The sequence below is a fragment of the Micromys minutus genome (genome assembly GCF_963924665.1).
Source record: "Micromys minutus genome assembly, chromosome: 6".
Classification (NCBI taxonomy): Eukaryota; Metazoa; Chordata; class Mammalia; order Rodentia; family Muridae; genus Micromys; species Micromys minutus.
Window position 1 is genome coordinate 46,587,144 of NC_137975.1, and position 17,860 is coordinate 46,605,003.

The following is a 17,860-nucleotide window of genomic DNA, read 5'->3' on the forward strand; positions in this document are numbered from 1 at the left end:
TTCCCATGTGTGTAGATTTATGGTATCAGTATACATGTGTGCACAGGTGGAGGCCAGTGGTCAATATCAGTCACTGTCTACCTTTCTTTATAAGAGAGAATCTATTCTGAGACAGGACACAGGCTTTGTCAATTATCCCAAGCTTGCTAGGAAGAGGGTCTCAGAGAGAGCTTCCTCTGTCTGTCTCCTTGATGACAACTGTTGCCATTATACTTGGCTCTGTTTGCATAGATTCTGATGCCAAAGGCAAGCGCTTGACTGACAGACCTATCTTGCCAGCCCAATATTTTCTTTTAAATATCACAGTGCATTTTTATTTAATCAAAATGTATTATCTTCCTCTCAGAATTACACCTCTTTTATGTAATGTTCTCTAGTTTTCCCACATAAATCTTGATGGCTTTAATTGTACAATTTAAAATGATATTCTTCTTTAAAAACCACATGAAAAGAATTGTTATCTATACTCTTATTTTCTACAGCTTTAGGTTTTGTAGTGAACAAAATTATGGTGAATTTATTTTCCCATATTTGAAACTAATTTGGACTGTTCCTGATTCAATAATATTGATAATACAAAGAACAAAGACATTTCTGCTATTTTACAAAAGTAGTGTATGAAACCTCTATTTCTGTGACGGTTAATAAATAATCCTACAGATGATTTTATTTTTTTTTATTTTTTTTATTTTTATTTTTATTTTTTAAACAACTTTATTTTACAAAACAAAGATAAATGTACAGATCTAAAACATATTTGCTTAAAATTATACATTTTTATCAACACTTTTTTCAGATTTTAAAATAATTTTTACATAAAACTGGATGAATACACATTTTTAGTCAGTACTTGATTTTTTTTAAACGTTTGATAGTATGCATTGAAAACTTAATAGTTACAATGAGCATAAAGTACATGTAAAACAAAATGAAAAATGGAAATAGTTAAAGTTTTCTTGCTGTGTAAATATTTTTTTGTTTTATTTTGTTTTCTTTATTTCTTGGACTTCATACAGTCTGTGAGTTGTTTCTGGGGCAGTGCGAGCCTCTGGGGTTAGCATCCCACTATCAGTGACTGCATATTATGTCTGTACTTTTGTGACTGGGTTATCTCACTCAGGATGATATTCTCTAGATGCAGCCATTTTCTTAAGAATTTGGTTAAGTCATTGTTTCTGGTGGCTGAGTAGTACACCATTGTGTAAATGTACTGAAATTTTTGTATCCATTCATCTTCTGAAGGACATCTGGGTTCTTTCCAGCTTCTGGCTATTATAAATAGAGCCACTATGAACATTGTGGTGCATATATTGTAGTTGTGTATTAAAGTGTCTCTGGGGTATATGCCCAGAAGTGGAATAGCTGGGTATTCAGGTAGTACTATGTCCAATTTTCTGAGGTATCGCCAGACTGATTTCCAAAGTGGTTGTATTAGTTTGCAACACCACCAACAGTGGAGAAGTGTTCCTCTTTCTCCACAGCCTCGCCAGCATCTGCTGTCATCTGAGTTTGGATCATGGCCGCTCTGACTGGTGTGAGGTGGAATCTCAGGGTTGTTTTGATTTGCATTTCCCTGATGGCTAAGGATGTCCAGCACTTTCTCAGATGTTGCTTGGCCATTCAGTGTTCCTCAACTGAGAACGTTTTGTTTATCTCTGTACCCCATTTTTTAATAGGGTTATTTGATTATCTGGTGTCTAGCTTTTTGAGTTCCTTATATACCTTGGATATTAGGCCTCTATCAGATGTGGGGTTGGTAAAGATCTTTTCCCACTCTGTTGGTTGCCATTTTATTTTCTTGACAATGTCCTTAGCTTACAGAAACTTTTCAATCTCATTAAGTCCCATTTGTTAATCTTTGACAATAAAGCTTGAGCCATTGGTGTTTTGTTCATAAAATTTTCTCCTCTGCCTATGTTGTCTAAGGTTTTCCCTTCTTTCTCATCTAATAGTTTCAGTGTATCTGGTTTAATGTGGAAATCTTTTATCCACTTACACTTGAGCTTTGTACAAGGAGATATGAAAGGGTCTATTTTCATTCTTTTGCATGATGAGTGCCAGTTGGACCAGCACCGTTTGTTGAATAGGCTGTGCTTTTGACATAGAATGTTTACTGCTCCTTTGTCAAAAATCAAGTGACCATATACATGAAGGCTCCTTTCTGGATCTTCTATTCTATTCCATTGATACACATGCCTATTTCTCTACCAGTACCATGCAGTTTTCACCACAATTGCCTTGTAATATAGCTTGAGGTCAGGAATAGTTATTCCCTCAGATTTTTTTTTTTGTTGTTGAGGATGGATTTCGCTATTTTAGGTCTTTTGTTATTCCATATGAAATTGCACATTGATCATTCCAATTCCATGAAGAACTGTGATGGAATTTTCCTGGGGATGGCGTTGAGTGTGTAGATGGCTTTTGGTAGGATGGCCATTTTTAAAATGTTGATCTTTCCAATCCATGAGCATGGGAGATCTTTCCATTTTCTGAGATCCTCCTCAATTTCCTTCTTTAGAGGTTTGATGTTCTTGTCATACAGGTCCTTCACTTGCTTAGTTAGAGTCACACCAAGGTATTTCATAATTTTTGTGACGCTTATGAAGGGTACCTTTTCCCTAATTTCTTTCTCCACATGTTTGTCCTTTGAGTATAGGAAGGCTACTGATTTTTTTGAGTTAATTTTGTATCCAGCCACTTTGCTGAACCTGTTTATCAGCTGTAGGTGTTCTCTGGTGGCGTTTTTGGGGTCACTTAAGTACACTATCATGTCATTGGCAAAGAGTGATGTTTTTATCTCTTTTTTTTCCGATTTGTATTCCCTTGATTTCCATTTGCTGTCTAATTGCTTCAGCCAGGACTTCAAGTACTATGTTGAATAGGTAGGGGGATATGGGCAGCCTTGTCGAGTCCCTGATTTTAGTGGGATTGCTTCAAGTTTCTCGCCATTAAGTTTGATGTTGGCTGTTGTTTGCTGTTTACTGTTTTTATTAGGTTTAAGTATGGACCTTGGATTCCTGTTCTTTCCAGGACTTTTAACATGAAGGGGTGTTGGATTTTGTCAAATGCTTTCTCAGCATCTATTAAGATGACCATGTGATTTTGGTCTTTAAGTTTGTTTATATGGTGGATTACATTGATGGATTTCCTTATATTAAATCATCCCTGCATCCAAGTGATGAAGTCTACTTGGTAATGATGAATGATCGTTTTGATGTGTTCTTGGATTCGGTTTGCAAGGATTTTGTTGAGTATTTTTGCATCAATGTTCATAAGTGAGATTGGTCTGAAGTTCTCTTTCCTTGTAGGGTCTTTGTGTGGTTTAGGTATCAGGGTTATTGTAGCCTCAAAAAATGAGTTAGGTAGTATTCCATCTGATTCTATCTTTTAGAATAGTTTAGAGAGTATTGGTGTTATATCCCCAATAAATGTCTGATAAAATTCTGCACTGAACCTGTCTGGACCTGGGCTTTTTTTGGTTGGGAGGCTTTTGATGACTTCTTCTATCTATTTCTTTAGGTGTTATAGGGTTATTTAGGTGGTTTAATTGGTCCTGGTTTAACTTTAGGATCTTGTATCTGTCTAGGAATTTGTCCATTTCCTACAGATTTTCCAATTTTGTGGAGTATAAGTTTTTGTAGTAAGATCTGATGATTTCTTGAGTTTCCTGAGTTTCAGTTTTTTATGTACCCATTTTCCTTTCTGATTTTGTTAATTTGTATACTCTCTCTTTGCCCTCTAGTTAGTCTGGCTAGGGCTTTATCAGTCTTGTTGATTTTCTCAAAGAACCAACTCTTGATTTTGTTTATTTTTTCAATGGTTCTTTTTGATTCTATTTGGTCTATTTCTGCCCTAATTTTGATTATTTCTTCCTGTCTACTCTTCTTGGGTATATCTGCTTCCTTTTGTTCTATGGCTTTTAGCTGTACTGTCAGGTTGCTGATGTAAGCTCTCTCCAGTTTCTTTTTGGAAGCACTTAGGGCTATGAGTTTTCGTTTCATTCTGCTTTCAATGCATCCAATAGATTTGGGTATGTTGTGTTTTTGTTTTCCTTAAATTCTAGAAAATCCTTAATTTCTTTCTTTATTTCTTCTTTGACCTTGTTGTCGTTTAACGGAGCGTTATTTAGTTTCCATGTGTATGTGGGCTTTTTGTTGTCTATGTTATTGTTAAAGACCAGCCGTAGACCATGGTGATCTGAGAGGATGCATGGGAGTATTTCAATCTTCTCATATCGATTGAGGCTCGTTCTGTGTCCAATTATGTGGTCAATTTTCGAGAAGGTGCCATGGGGTGGTGAGAAGAAGGTGTATTCTTTTACTTTAGGATAATATGTTCTCTATATATCTATTAATTCTAGTTGGTTCAAAGTCTCTGCTAGCTTTGCAGTGTCCTTGTTCAGTTTCTGTTTCCATGATCTGTCCATTGGTGAGAGTGGGGTATTAAAGTCTCCCACTATTATTGTGTGGGGTGAAATGTATTTCTTGAGCTTTTAGTAGGGTTTCTTTAATAAATGTGAGTGCTTTTTTATTTGGAGCATATATGTTAAGGATTGAGAGTTCCTCCTGACAGATTTCCCAGTTAATGAGTAAAAAGTGTCCTTCCTTATCTTTTTTGATAACTTTTGGTTGGAAATTTATTTTATTCGATATTAGAATAGCCACTCCAGCTTGCTTCTTTGAGCTGTTCGCTTGGAAGGTTTTTTCCCACCCTTTAACTCTGAGATAATGTCTGTCTTTGTCTCTGAGATGAGTTTCCTGTATGCAGCAAAAGGCTGGATTTTGTTTATGTATCCAGTCTGATAGCCTATGTCTCTTTATTGGGGAGTTGAGTTCATTTATGTTAATAGATATCAAGGAATAGTTGTTTCTGTTTCCTGCCATTATTGCTTTTGTGGGTTGAGTTGTGTCTGTGTCTTTTTCTTCTTTTAGTTTTCTTTTTTAGGAGTTTTTTTTTTTTTTTTTTTTTTTTTTTTTTTGTTTTTGTTTTTACAAGGCTGTATTTTCCCTCATTGTATTGGGTTTTCCACCTATAATTCGTTGTAGTGCTGGGTTTGTGGTAAGATATTGTGTAAATTTTGATTTGTTTTGAAATATCTTCATCTGTCCATCGATGGTGATTGATAGTTTTGCTGGGAATAGCACCTTGGTTTGGCACTTGTGTTCTTTTAGGGTGTGCATGATGTCTGTCCAGGCTCTTCTAGCTTTCATAGTCTCTGTTGAGAAATCGGGTGTGAGTCTGATTGGCCTGCCTTTATATGTTACCTGACCTTTTTCCCTTTCTGCTTTTAGTACTCTTTCTTTGCTTTGGGCACTTGATGTTTTTACTATTATGTGTCGGGAGGTATTTCTTTTCTGGTCCAACCTATTTGGAGTTCTGAAGGCTTTTTTTATGCTCGTGGTCATCTCATTCTTGAGGGTAGGGAAGTTTTCTTCTATGATTTTGTTGAAGATATTTACTGTGCCTCTTAGTTGATACTCTTCTCCCTCTTCTATTCCTATTATCCTTAGGTTTGGTCTTCTCATTGTGTCCTGGATTTTCTGGACATTTTGGTTTAGGAGTTTTTGTTTTTTGCATCTTCTCTGGCTGTTTTTTCTATGTTTACAATGTTGTCTTCTGCCCCCGAGATTCTCTCTTCCATCTCTTGTAATCTATTGGAAATGCTTGCTTTTGTGACTCCTGATTTCTTTTTTAGGTGTTCTACCTCTAGGGTTATGTCTTTTAGTGTTTTTTTTTTTTTTTTTTATTGTGTCAATTTTTGTTTTAAATTCTCTCTTCCATTCCTTCATCTCTTTGGTTGTGTTTTCCTGTAGTTCTTTGAGTTTTTTTCTTGTTTCCTCTTTAAAAGCTTCTGAATCTTTTTGCTTTTCCTCCTGTTTTTGTTTAATTATCTCTATCAGCATATTGAGGTATGATTCAGGTCTGTGTCTTCTTTTTCTGGAGTGTTTGGCATTCCGATGTTTGCTGTTATGGTAGAGCTGGGTTCTGGTGTTGCTAGATTGTCTTGGTTTCCTTGGGATATACTCTTTCACTTTCCTCTTGCCATTTTGTTGTCAGTGATATGTTCTTGCCTTTCCTTTGTATCTGGTCTGTGTCCCTGGATCTCCACTGGTCCAGGTGGCAGATGTGCCGAGCCCTGTTTTATGCCTCAGAGTCGCTGGGTGGGAACAGAAGTTCCAAAGTTTTGTTCCTGGACGCTGGATCAGGCAGGGCAGGGCGGGGCAAGGTAGGGGGTGCACTTTCCGTGTGCACTCCGCAGAGATCTCTCTGCTCCCTGGCAGCCCAGGTCTCCCACCCACCAGTTGCTCAGCCTCCGAGATGCTTTTAAAATAACTATATAAACTATCAAATAAAAAGTTAGGTATCAAGCATAAGCTCATTCTTTTTGAGTTGTTGGTCACTAGGATCCAATAGGTGGCTCCACATATTATAGGCTACAGCTGTTGCTCTTGGCTCTTGGCAAACATAAGTAAGAAAACACAGCAGCACATTTACCACAGAGATGCAGAAAACGACAGCAATGTCCATGAAAGCTGAAGCTGTAAATCTTCCACAGTACTCTATGGAGGTCCTGAACAGCTCAGCAATGCATGACAGAAATCACTAAGAATGTGAAGTGGGGAACAGTGGAAAAACAGGAGAGACTGGAGGCAGATAAAGAAGAAAACCAACCTCCCTGAAAACAATTGCTGAAATTGTTCTGATTTCTGAACTTCATGAAAGAGGTTTAAAATATCACACCCATATCAAGGTAATGAAAAATTTATAAACTAAATAACAACAACCTTTAGGAGTACAGCAGAATGCTGAGGTCAGAATCCAGCCTTTTTCCTGTAACTGTGAAGGATATGGACACAGAGACTCCCAAGGTACCAAAGCCACATTTTGAAACAGAAGATAGGAAAGTGACTATTTTCAGATGTCCTTGATCCATTCTGCATGCATCTAGCTTTGGTCAGTACAAGTCTTGTACATTAGCAGTGTGTTGGAAGGGCAGATTTAACTCTTTAGCCTTCTGTCTGTCCTCATAGAAAGACTGGTCAGCACTTTTATGAAAACTGCAGAGTGAAGGTACAAACTCTATAGAAAATGAAGTTTTAAACTATAGGTGTATAGATATTTCCCATTCCCTCACAACACTCAACCACCATGGAGTTCCTGTCTACTGGTATTACATGTCTATATATTATTTCAAAATTAAACTATAAAGAAACACAGAGGCAAAGAGTAAGACAAGAGTGCTGAAGTAAATTATCTTTAAAATTTACCAGCTTCTGCAGATATTATGCTGTCTAACACCAACCAAGTGGGGTAAACTCAGTAACTCTAACTTTTAAATTTGTTCTCTCTCTGTCTGTCTCTGTCTTTCTCTCTTTATCTCCCTCTCTCTCTATTTCTATATAATCAAAATATTTGAGTTTGATATTTGGAAAACTTTACAAGACATACTGTAAGATCAGAGGCAGTTTAAATTTAAAGGCAAATATGCAAATCAGATACATCTATGTCAGGAAATCTTGAAATGATGAGATGAGAAATCTAATATAACTAGAATTGATATGCTACCATCACTAATTGAAAAAAGAGAAATATATAATATGCTGATTAGTTTATGTCATAGTACAATAAACCTAGACACCTCTGGTAAGAGGTACATTCAACTGAGAAATTGCCTCTAACAGATTTGCCTGGAGGCATATCTATAAGCCTTTTTCTTCATCAATAAGTTATATAGGAGGTCCCAGACTATGGTCAGTGATGCCATACTTAGGTAGTGGACTTGAGCTATATAAGACAGGTATCTGAGCAAGCCATGTGTACCTCTTTCCTACAGATTACTACCTGGTCCTGCCCCACCTTCCCTCAATGACAGACTGTAAATGAAAATCTAAATAAATCATTTTCTTCATGAGTTTCTTTTAATCCTGGTGTCTTATTACAGAACAGCCAGCAAACTAGAACAGAAAGCACAGGCAGAGAAATGGAACATATAGGAACCAGAAAGTAACACTAGAGCACAAATCAATGTAACAAAAGGCCTAAGTATCTGTACCATATGGGCTTTGTTAGTAGAGTAAACACTGTTTCAAAGAGAATCAGTGAGCTTGAGCACACTTGTAACACTTCTAAAACCCAAACAAAACAAATAGTATGGAAAATGAATATAAGGAGAAAGCAGAAAAACAACAAAAGCAATATTTGAAGCAACTGGATAGAATATCTCCACCACATCATAACCCATAAAAAGCAGTATAAATACCAATAAAACAAAACAAAACAAACTAGAACAAAAACCTATACAGGCATAACATTTAAACTCAAGAAAAAATTTTGAAAAATCTAAATAAAGTCAGAGAGAAAATATTTTACTTACAAAAAAAAATATCTTTCAGGATATCAGGTATAGGAAAGGGGAAAGAAGAACTGGGCAATAGAGAGACTAACATCCCTGAAATTAACTGGAGACCTAGGATGGAGTAGTTGCCCAAGAATCTATGGGGGTGATCCTAGCTGAGACTCTTAGCACCTAGAGATATGGAGACAGAAGTGGCCACCTTGTGTAGCCAGGCAGGATGTGTAATGGAGAGAATTGAATACCAACTTACCCATACAACCTTCAAACTAAAAATTTCAATGCCTACAAGATATGCAAAGATAAAGATGTAATACAGATTGGGCAAATGGCCAACCAGTGACTAACCCACCTTGATAACCACAGGAGAGAGTTAGCCCCTGACACTATTAATAATACACTACTGTGTTTAAAGACAGAAGCCTAGCATACCTGTCATCTGAGAAGCTTCATTTATCATCTGATGAAAACAGAAGCAGATACCCACAGCCACATATCAGGTGAAACTTGAGAAATCTTATGGAAAAGTTGAAGGGAAGAATTGATGAAGCTGGAGTGATCAAAACACCTCAAAAAGATCTATAAAGTCAATTATCCTGGGCCCATTGGGACTCACAGAGAATAAATCACCAACAAATAAACATAAATGAGCTAGACCTACACCTTCTAAATATTTGTGGCATATGTGCTGCTTGGACTTCTTATGGTTGTTCTAGCAATTAGTGCAGGGGGAAGGGTGTCTCTCCATCTGTTTCTTGCCTTTGGATCCCCTTCTCATAGCTGGGTTCCTTTGTCTGACTGCAGTGGGAGAGGATGTATTTTGTCCTGTTTCAACTTGATGAGAAGGGGAAGGGGCTAATGAGGGTGGGAATAAGAAGGGAGAAGAAATTAACATTAAACAAACAAACAAACAAACAAATAAACAAACAAACAAATAAATAAATAAATGATAGACAGCCAAAAGAAAAGTTATCCTTACAAAAATTATAAAATTGAGAAAGGAATGAAATACAATATTTAGTGTTCAGGACTGAAAAATGATTCCTAGAAATTATGGCTGGCAATAATCTGATTTATGGGCATACTTAAGGAGAACAGTGGGTCTAGAAGAAAATAAACTCTTTTCCAAAAAGAGAAATGGAGTGTGTTGCAATTTACAAACATAGTGTAGATATGCTTGAAAAGTACATGGGTGGAGGGAACAAGTAAACACTCAAAGGAGTAAGCAATTCCAAACTTTGGGTCAATCTTCTACTTTCCAGAATGGAAAAAGAATGGGCAAGCAGAAGCTTCATCCAAAAAGAAAAACAGAAATCCCTGTTGCAAGTGCTGGCAATCCTAGCCACAGAGGAATCCAGGGTTCTCATAATCTACCAATAGATTTGCAGGTTTTATTAAGACAGTGATTCCTGCAGATGAAGAAGCAGTATGCACAGTTTCTCTCTCTCTCTCTCTCTCTCTCTCTCTCTCTCTCTCTCTCTCTCTCTCTCTCTCTCTCTCTCTCTCTCACACACACACACACACACACACACTATATGACTCTGTGTGCCGTCAGCAGAAAAGATCTATTGGTCAAAGCCAACCATCGTCCTGGCTACAGAATAATAAATGAACTATGGGAAGTCTGAAAGCAACCTATGATGTCATCCATCAAGGGGGAGACCAACAATTTGTAGATCTGAACTGTATAAAGGTGGGCATGCCAGTCTAATCAATGAACCGATCATGAAATCAGAAACTGAAGAGAAACACAGTGAAACTAACATAAGTTATGAATCAACTGGATTTAACAAACATATACAGAACATTTCATCCTAAAACAAAAGAATACACCTTCCTCTCAGTAATTCATGGCACCTTCTCCAAAATTGACCATATAACCAATCACAAAACAGACCTCAACAGATACAAGAACAAGACAATAACCCCGTGCATCCTGTCAGATCATCATGGATTAAGACTGGTCCTCCATAAGAACAAAAAGCCCACGTACACATGGAAGCTGAATTATGCTCTACTCAGTGATAGTTTGGACAAGGAAACAAGAAAGAAATCAAAAACTTTTAGAATTTAACAAAAAAGGAAGGCACAACATATCCCAAATTATGTGATACAATGCAAGCAGTGCTGAAAGAAAAACTCATAACACTGAGTGCCTCCAAAAAGAACCTGTAGAGAGTGTATACTAACTGCTTGGCAACACACCTGGAAACAAACTGGGTATATACCCAAGAGGAATATACAACAGTAAAAACTCAAACTCACAGCAGAAATCAACCAAGTAGAAAAAAAGAGAACTATACAAAAGTCAACAAAACCAAAAGCTGGTTCTTGGAGAAAATCAAAAAGATTGATAAATCCTTAGCCTGACTAACTATAGGGCAGAGAAAAAGTATCTAAATTTACAAATTCAAAAATGAAAGGGGAGAAATAACAGCAGAAACAGAAGAAATTCAAGAAGTTATCAGATTAAACTACAAAAGCCTATATTCAATGAAATTGGAAAATCTAGAGGAAATGATCAATTTTCTAGACAGATACCAGGTACCAAAGTTAAGTCAGGATCAGATCTACCATCTAAACAGGCCCATACTTCCTAAAGAAATAGAAATAGAGGCAGTCATCAAAAGTCCCTCCTCCAAAAAAAAAAAAAAAAAAAAAAGTCCAGGACCAGAGATGGGTTTAATTGCAAATTTCTATTGGACCTTCATAGAAAACCTAAAATCAATACTCTCCAAACTATTCCAAAAAAGTAAAACAGAGGGAACACTAACCAACTCATTCTTTGAAGCCACAATTGCATTCATTCCTAAATCACACAATAACCGTACAAAGAAAGAAAACTTACAGGCAACTTCCATATTGAACACTAATGCAAAAGTATTCAATAAAATTCTTGCAAACTGAATCTAAGAACACTTCAAAATGATCACTCACCATGATCAAGTAGGCTTCATTCCAAAAAAGCAAGGATGGTTCAATATATGGATATTTATCAACATAACCCACTAAATAATGAAACTCAAAAAAAAAAAAAAAGAAAGAAAGAAAATAAACATGATCATCTCATTAGATGTTGGAAAAGCACTTGACAAAATTAAGGACTCCTTCATGCTAGAAGTCTTGAAAAGATCACAAATTCAAGGCCCATTCTGAAACATAGTAAAAGCAATATACAGCAAACAAGTAGCCAATATTAAACTCAATAGTGAAAACATGAAGCAAAAGACTACGCAAGGCTGTGGACTCTCTCCCTACCTATTCAATATAGTACTGGAAGTAGTAGCCTGAGCAATCAGGCAGCAAAAGGAGGTCAAAGGGATTCAAATTGAAAGGAAGAAGCCAAAATATTTGCACATGATATGATAGTCTACTTAAGTGACCCCAAAAATTCCATGACAGAATTCTTACAGCTCATAAACAACTTCAGCTAAGTGGCTGGATATATAATTAACTTGAGCAAATCAGTAGCCTTCCTCTATTCAAAAGATAAACAGGCTGAAAAAGAAATTAGAGACTAGACACCCTTCACAATAGTGGCAAAGAATATTAAATTCCTTGCTGTGACCCTAACCAAGCATGTAAAAGATCTGTATGACAAAAAATTTCAAGTTTCTAAAGAAGGAAATTTAAAAAGACCTCAGAAGGTGGAAAGATCTCTCATGTTGATGGATATGAAGGATCAACATTGTAAAAATAGGCATATTGCCAAAAGTAATCTAGAGGTTAAATGTAATCCCCATCAAAATTCCAACTTAATTCTTCATAGAGTTAGACAGATCAATTTGTAAATTTATTTGGAATAATAAAAAACCCAGAATAGCAAAAAGTATTCTCAACAATAAAATCAATTCTGGGAAAATTACTATCCCTAACCTCAAGCTGTATTACAAATCAATTGTGATAAAAACTGCATGGTATTGGGACATAGATAGTCAGTTAGATCAATTAAATAAAACTGAAGGGCCAGAAATAAACCCACATATCTATGGTCACTTTATCTTTGGCAAAAACAAAATAAAAAAAGGCCTGCATCTTAAACAAATGGTGCTGGTTCAACTGGCAGTAAGCATTCAGAAGAATGGAAATTGATTTTTTTCTTATATAGTTATATAAAGCTCAAGTTCAAGTACATCAAAGACATCCACATAAAATCAGGTATGCTAAAACTCATAGAAGAGAAAGTGGAAAAGAGCTTAGAACACATAGACACAGGAGAAATTTTCCTGAACAGAACTCAATGGCTCATGCTGTAAGATTAAGAATCTACAAATGGGACCTCATGAAATTGCAAAGTTTTTGTAAGGCCAAGGACACTGTCAAAAGAACAAAACTGGAAACAACAGATTAAGAAAAGGTCTTTACCAATTCTACATCTATTACAGGACTAATATCCAACATATACAAAGAATTTAAGAAGTTAGACTCTAGGGAATCAAATAATCCTATTAAAATTGGGGTATAAGGCTAAACAATAAATTCTCAACTGAGGAATATCAAATGGCTGAGAAGTCCCTAAATAAATGTTCAACATCCCTAGTCATCAGGTAAATGCAAATCAAAACAACCCTGAGATTCCACCTCACACCAATCAGAATGGCTAAAATCAAAAACTCAGGTGACAGCACCTACTGGCTAGGAAGTGGAGAAAGAGGAACACTCCTCCTCTGTTGTTGGGATTGTAAGCTGGTACAACCACTCTAGAAATCAGTCTGGTAGTTCCTCAGAAAACTGGACATAGTACTACATGCTAAACATGGCTATACCACTCGTAGGCATATAATCAAAAGAAGCTCCAACATCTAACAAGCATATATTTTCTACCATGTTCATAGAAGTTTTATTTATAAAAGTCAGAATTTGGAAAGATCCCAGATTCCCATCAACAGTTTAATAGGTATAGACATTATGGTACATTTACACAATGGAATACTACTCAGCTATTAAAAACAATTACTTCATGAAATTCCTAGGCAAGTGGATGGAACTGGAAGCTCTCATCCTGATTGAGGTAATCCAATCACAAAAGAATACTTATGGTATGTAATCACTGTTAAGCAGATACTAGCCCAAAAAGCTAGAAACACCCAAGAAACAATTCACAGAAATTATGAAGCTCAAGGAGAAGTAAGGCCAGAAGGTGGATGCCTCAGTTCTTCTTAGAAGGAAGAATAAAACACTCATAGGAAGAAAAAAGGGAGAAAGGGAAAAGCAGGGGTTGGAGAAAAGATCATTCAGAGACTGCCTCACCTGGGGATTCATCTCATATACAACCACTAATTTCATGTACTATTGCTGGTGCCAAGTGGTCCTTCCTGGCAGGAACCTGAAATGGATGCCTTGTCAGAGGCTCTGCCAAAGTTTTACTGATACAGATGATGATACTTGCAGCCAACCATCGGACTGAACAGGCGAACCCAAGTAGGTAAAGAAAGGACTGAAGGACCTGAAAGGGTCTTCAACCCCATGGTAAGAACAAAATGATGAATTAACCAAACCCACCACAGCTCCCAGGGACTAAAACACCAACCACTGAATTCACATTGAAAGACCCATGGCTCCAGGTGCATATGCAACAGAGGACAGCATTGTCTGGCATCAATGGGAGGAGAGGTCGTTAGTCCTCAGAAATCTCATTTTATCAATTTAGGGGAATGCCAAGTGGCTGAGCTGGGAGAAGTTTTTTTTTGGGAGAGGAAGCACCTTCATGGAGGAATTTGGAAGTGGAGAGGAGAGGGAGTTGTGGGGGAGAAAAGGGCTAACATCTGAAATGTAGGTACAGAGAGTATCCAATAAAAAAAGAAGTTCAACACTTCTTAAATTCTATGAAAGCTATAAGCTTATAAGTGCACTTAGCCCTCATCAGCCACTGTGCCCATAGGTGACATGCATAACTTGATGTATTTTTGAAGAAATAAATAAGGTTGGCAAAGCTACTGCTCTAGCCAAAGCAATAAAAAGGTGGGAAATAAAACCAAAACACTAAAATCAGTACAACTGGAGATGAAAAGGGATGTTTCTAAAATTCCATTGAAACCCACCAGATCTTTTCCCATCATTGTAAAAACATATATTCCAAAACCCTCAAAACACACATAAAGTGAGGGAAGCAAATGATAAAATATACATTATAATACATTCATAAGAAATGGATCTAAAACCTACATCTCAAAGATAAATAAGTATTGTAGAGTAGATGAAATTTTCCAGACTTTTCTCATAGTCAAGAAGGTTGATGGGTGTAACCGGAATGGAAGGATCAAATTAGAGAGGAGAGAGAAGTAGGCAAGAGAGGTAATACTGGGGAGGGACAAATAGAACTAAGGGCCATGAAATATCACAAGGAAACATACAAAACAAAAGACATTTCTTTAATATGTATATATATGAAGGCAATCTAAATGAAATTATCAAGTAACATGGGAGTCAGTACCCCAACTGAACGTCTCTTGTCACCAAATATAATTACACTTAATTGAGTTCTTGGCCAAAGGGGTTTCATACAAAGCCACAAATGACCTAGGTTATTGTCAACAGTATTAGTGGCAGTGCACACACTGATAGTAAATCCCCATTGCTGAATACAGCATCTACACAACTTATTAAATAAGGGGAGCTCCATTTGATACCTACCAGGAGCCTTCAACCCTACAAAATAATGGTTATGACACTGGAAGGTACTCTGACCACTACCAAAGGAGAAAGTTATACTTCAACCAAGTTATAAACTATTTGGTTTGCAATGGAGTCCTGCTGCAATATACTGGTGCAATGTTGGCCCAAAACTTGTGGCAATAACCAACCAATATTTGACTTGATTATGGTTCACTCCATGAGATGGTACTCATACATAAGACTGTTTGGGAGATCAAGAACCTGAGACTATATAAGCCAGGATGTTAAGGGAAAAAACAAATACTGTTTTGATAAAAGGATATATTAGAAACAATTCTTAATGACACTCTTCTGTACTAATAGATCATCACCTTGCTCAGCCATCATCAAGAGATTTCCTCCTGCCACAGATGAGAACATATACAGAGACCTACAGCCAAGCAGTATACAGAGAGAGTGAGACACCTTGAGACACCAAGCCCTGAAAGAGATGTCTACATCATACATGATATCCTTATCCTTACAACTGAGGGAAACACACACACACACACACATACACACATACACACATACACACACACGTACACAATTCTAGTTTTGTTTTGATCTATTTTTTTCCTTTATATGGAATTCCTGTCAATGAATGTGTATGTGAATGTGTCTCCACGTTTCTTGTGATTTTTTTGCCTCTATGTGTTGTTTTTGTCCTAATCCAATTTATTTTAGTTTTACTTTATATTATTATCCTTAGATGACTCTTTTCTAATAAAAGGCAGAAAAGTGTATCCAAATGGGAGAAGTGATAGAAAGGAAATGGAAATTATGCAGGAAGGGGAAACCATAATCAGAATATATTGTATGGAAAAAAAAACATGTTTTTATGAAATAAGACAAAACAAATGATAAGAAAGTTTATTTTTAATACAAAATTTTAATGCATGTATATGTATATGTGTGCATGTGTGTGTAGGTGCACAAAGAGGCCTAAAAAAGACTTCAGGTGTCCCGGAGCTGGAGTAGAGGCCTCTGTGAGGCTACCCATGTTGCAGCTAGGAACTGAGTCAGGTTTCTTTTGAGAAAGCAGATGTTTTTCACAGCTGACTCAATTCTTGAGCACCCACTTTAGATTTAAATGAATTTGGTATTTATATGTGCATATTAAAATTAAGACTATCAAGCCAGTAAGACAGTTCAGCAAGTGGAAGTGCTTGCAAGGCATCCTCAAGTCTGAAGACCTTTGTTTGATTACCAGAATTGTATAGTAGAATTGAAAAAGCAAATTCTCACATGCATTTCCTGGTGTACATGTACACATACGTGCCCAGACACACACACACACACACACACACACACACACATATATATATATATATATATATATATATATATATATATATATATATATATATATTAAAAGACATATTCAGTAACACTTTTAGAACAGAAAGCAGGAAAAGCATATAATAACCGAGAAAGAGGTCTGGGGTGAAGATGATGGGGAGGCACTCACACAGGTTATAGTAATGTGCCCTAGAATAAGTAAAGTAGACTTAGTACTGCAGAGCTAAAGAACAAATGGACTACAAGGCTTTTTTTTTTATGTACACATACTAGCACATCCAGATAATAAGAAAATAATAACATTAAACAGGACAGCAGCAAGTGTAGCATAATTTTTCACAGTGATAAAAGCATTTTGTTTTTCACTTTTTGGCATTTGCACTTCTATTAATACGAATGCTTATCAACACCCCTGGCTTAAAGACTTAATGCTCATCATAATAAAGCAGGATTCTAATACTCATGTAAAATGCATTACAGTTTAGGTGGTACCTTCATCATGTCCACTATGAACCTGCCAAGGTACAGAGTCCAGTGAAGGGACCTCTCTTGCTTTTGTGCACATCCAAGAAGTTTGCCCAACAGATGCCTTGGTTGTCCAGCCACAGGTGTCAAAGTCAAATCCACAGGTCTGATACACTAGAGAAGAGAGCAGAGGGCCTGGGTGGGTTAGTATGGTCTCCTAGAGTGACTATCTAACCAAAAATATGTGCTGTAACAAAGAGGTCTTTTGTAGAAATACAAGTGCATATTATTCTCTTGAAATTTTAATCCAATAAAGCTTTGGATCCAGGCAGGTTTATTCAACCACTACAACTGGGAAATGATGCTTTCATCTACAAAGTTCATGCTGGAGATCTATGTAAGTGCATTACAAAAAGACACCACTTACTGTTTTAAATAATTTTGTGTTTGATCAAATTCATGGCTATCCTAGGGTGTATGTGACCCACATTGCCAGACACAGCTGCCAGCACACTTAAGCCACTCTATTTACAAAAGATTTTAATATGATATAATTATGGAGCTTGTCTAAGAAGGGTTGTCTTAAAAATTATATTTCTAGTTTTTCCTGCATCATAGCTCTAGAATAAATTATAAAGTTTCAAAAGGTTTCTCCTTAGCTACTTTAGTCTATATGTCACTTGCTGTCAAACTTGAACATTATTTGTTTATTGATTATTTTATTTGTTTACATGTCAACAGTTGTCCTCCTTCCCAGTCTCCTCTGTGCAAACCCCCATCCTGCCCCCACCCCGCCTATGTGAGGGTGCTTCCCGACCTAACCACTCAGTCTTGCCTCACCCTTTTATTTTCTCCCTTTGCTGGGGCAACAAGCCTCCACAGTACCAAACACCTCCCATCCCACTGATGCCAGATAAGGCAGTCCTCAACAATATATGCAGCTGGAGCCATGGATCCACTCATGTGTACTCTTTGGTTTGTGGTTTAGTCCCTGGGAGCTTGGCGGGTTTGTTAGTTGATATTGTTGTTCTTCCTATGGGATTTCGTCCCCTTCAGTTTCTTCAGTCTTTCCCTAGCTCTTCCATT

At 36.8% G+C, this 17,860-nt stretch overlaps 1 protein-coding gene across 1 annotated transcript in view; it reads right to left on the reverse strand.

Annotated features, from left to right (window-relative positions):
- MALRD1 (MAM and LDL receptor class A domain containing 1) overlaps nt 1-17,860 on the reverse strand; it is a gene marked incomplete at both ends in the record, with an annotated part of 691,362 nt that overhangs the window by 588,114 nt on the left and 85,388 nt on the right. Inside the window, one exon of the mRNA XM_080918486.1 lies at nt 16,802-16,948. Within this exon, the coding sequence (XP_080774612.1) occupies nt 16,802-16,948 (147 nt within the window). The remainder of the gene's footprint in view (nt 1-16,801; nt 16,949-17,860) is intronic.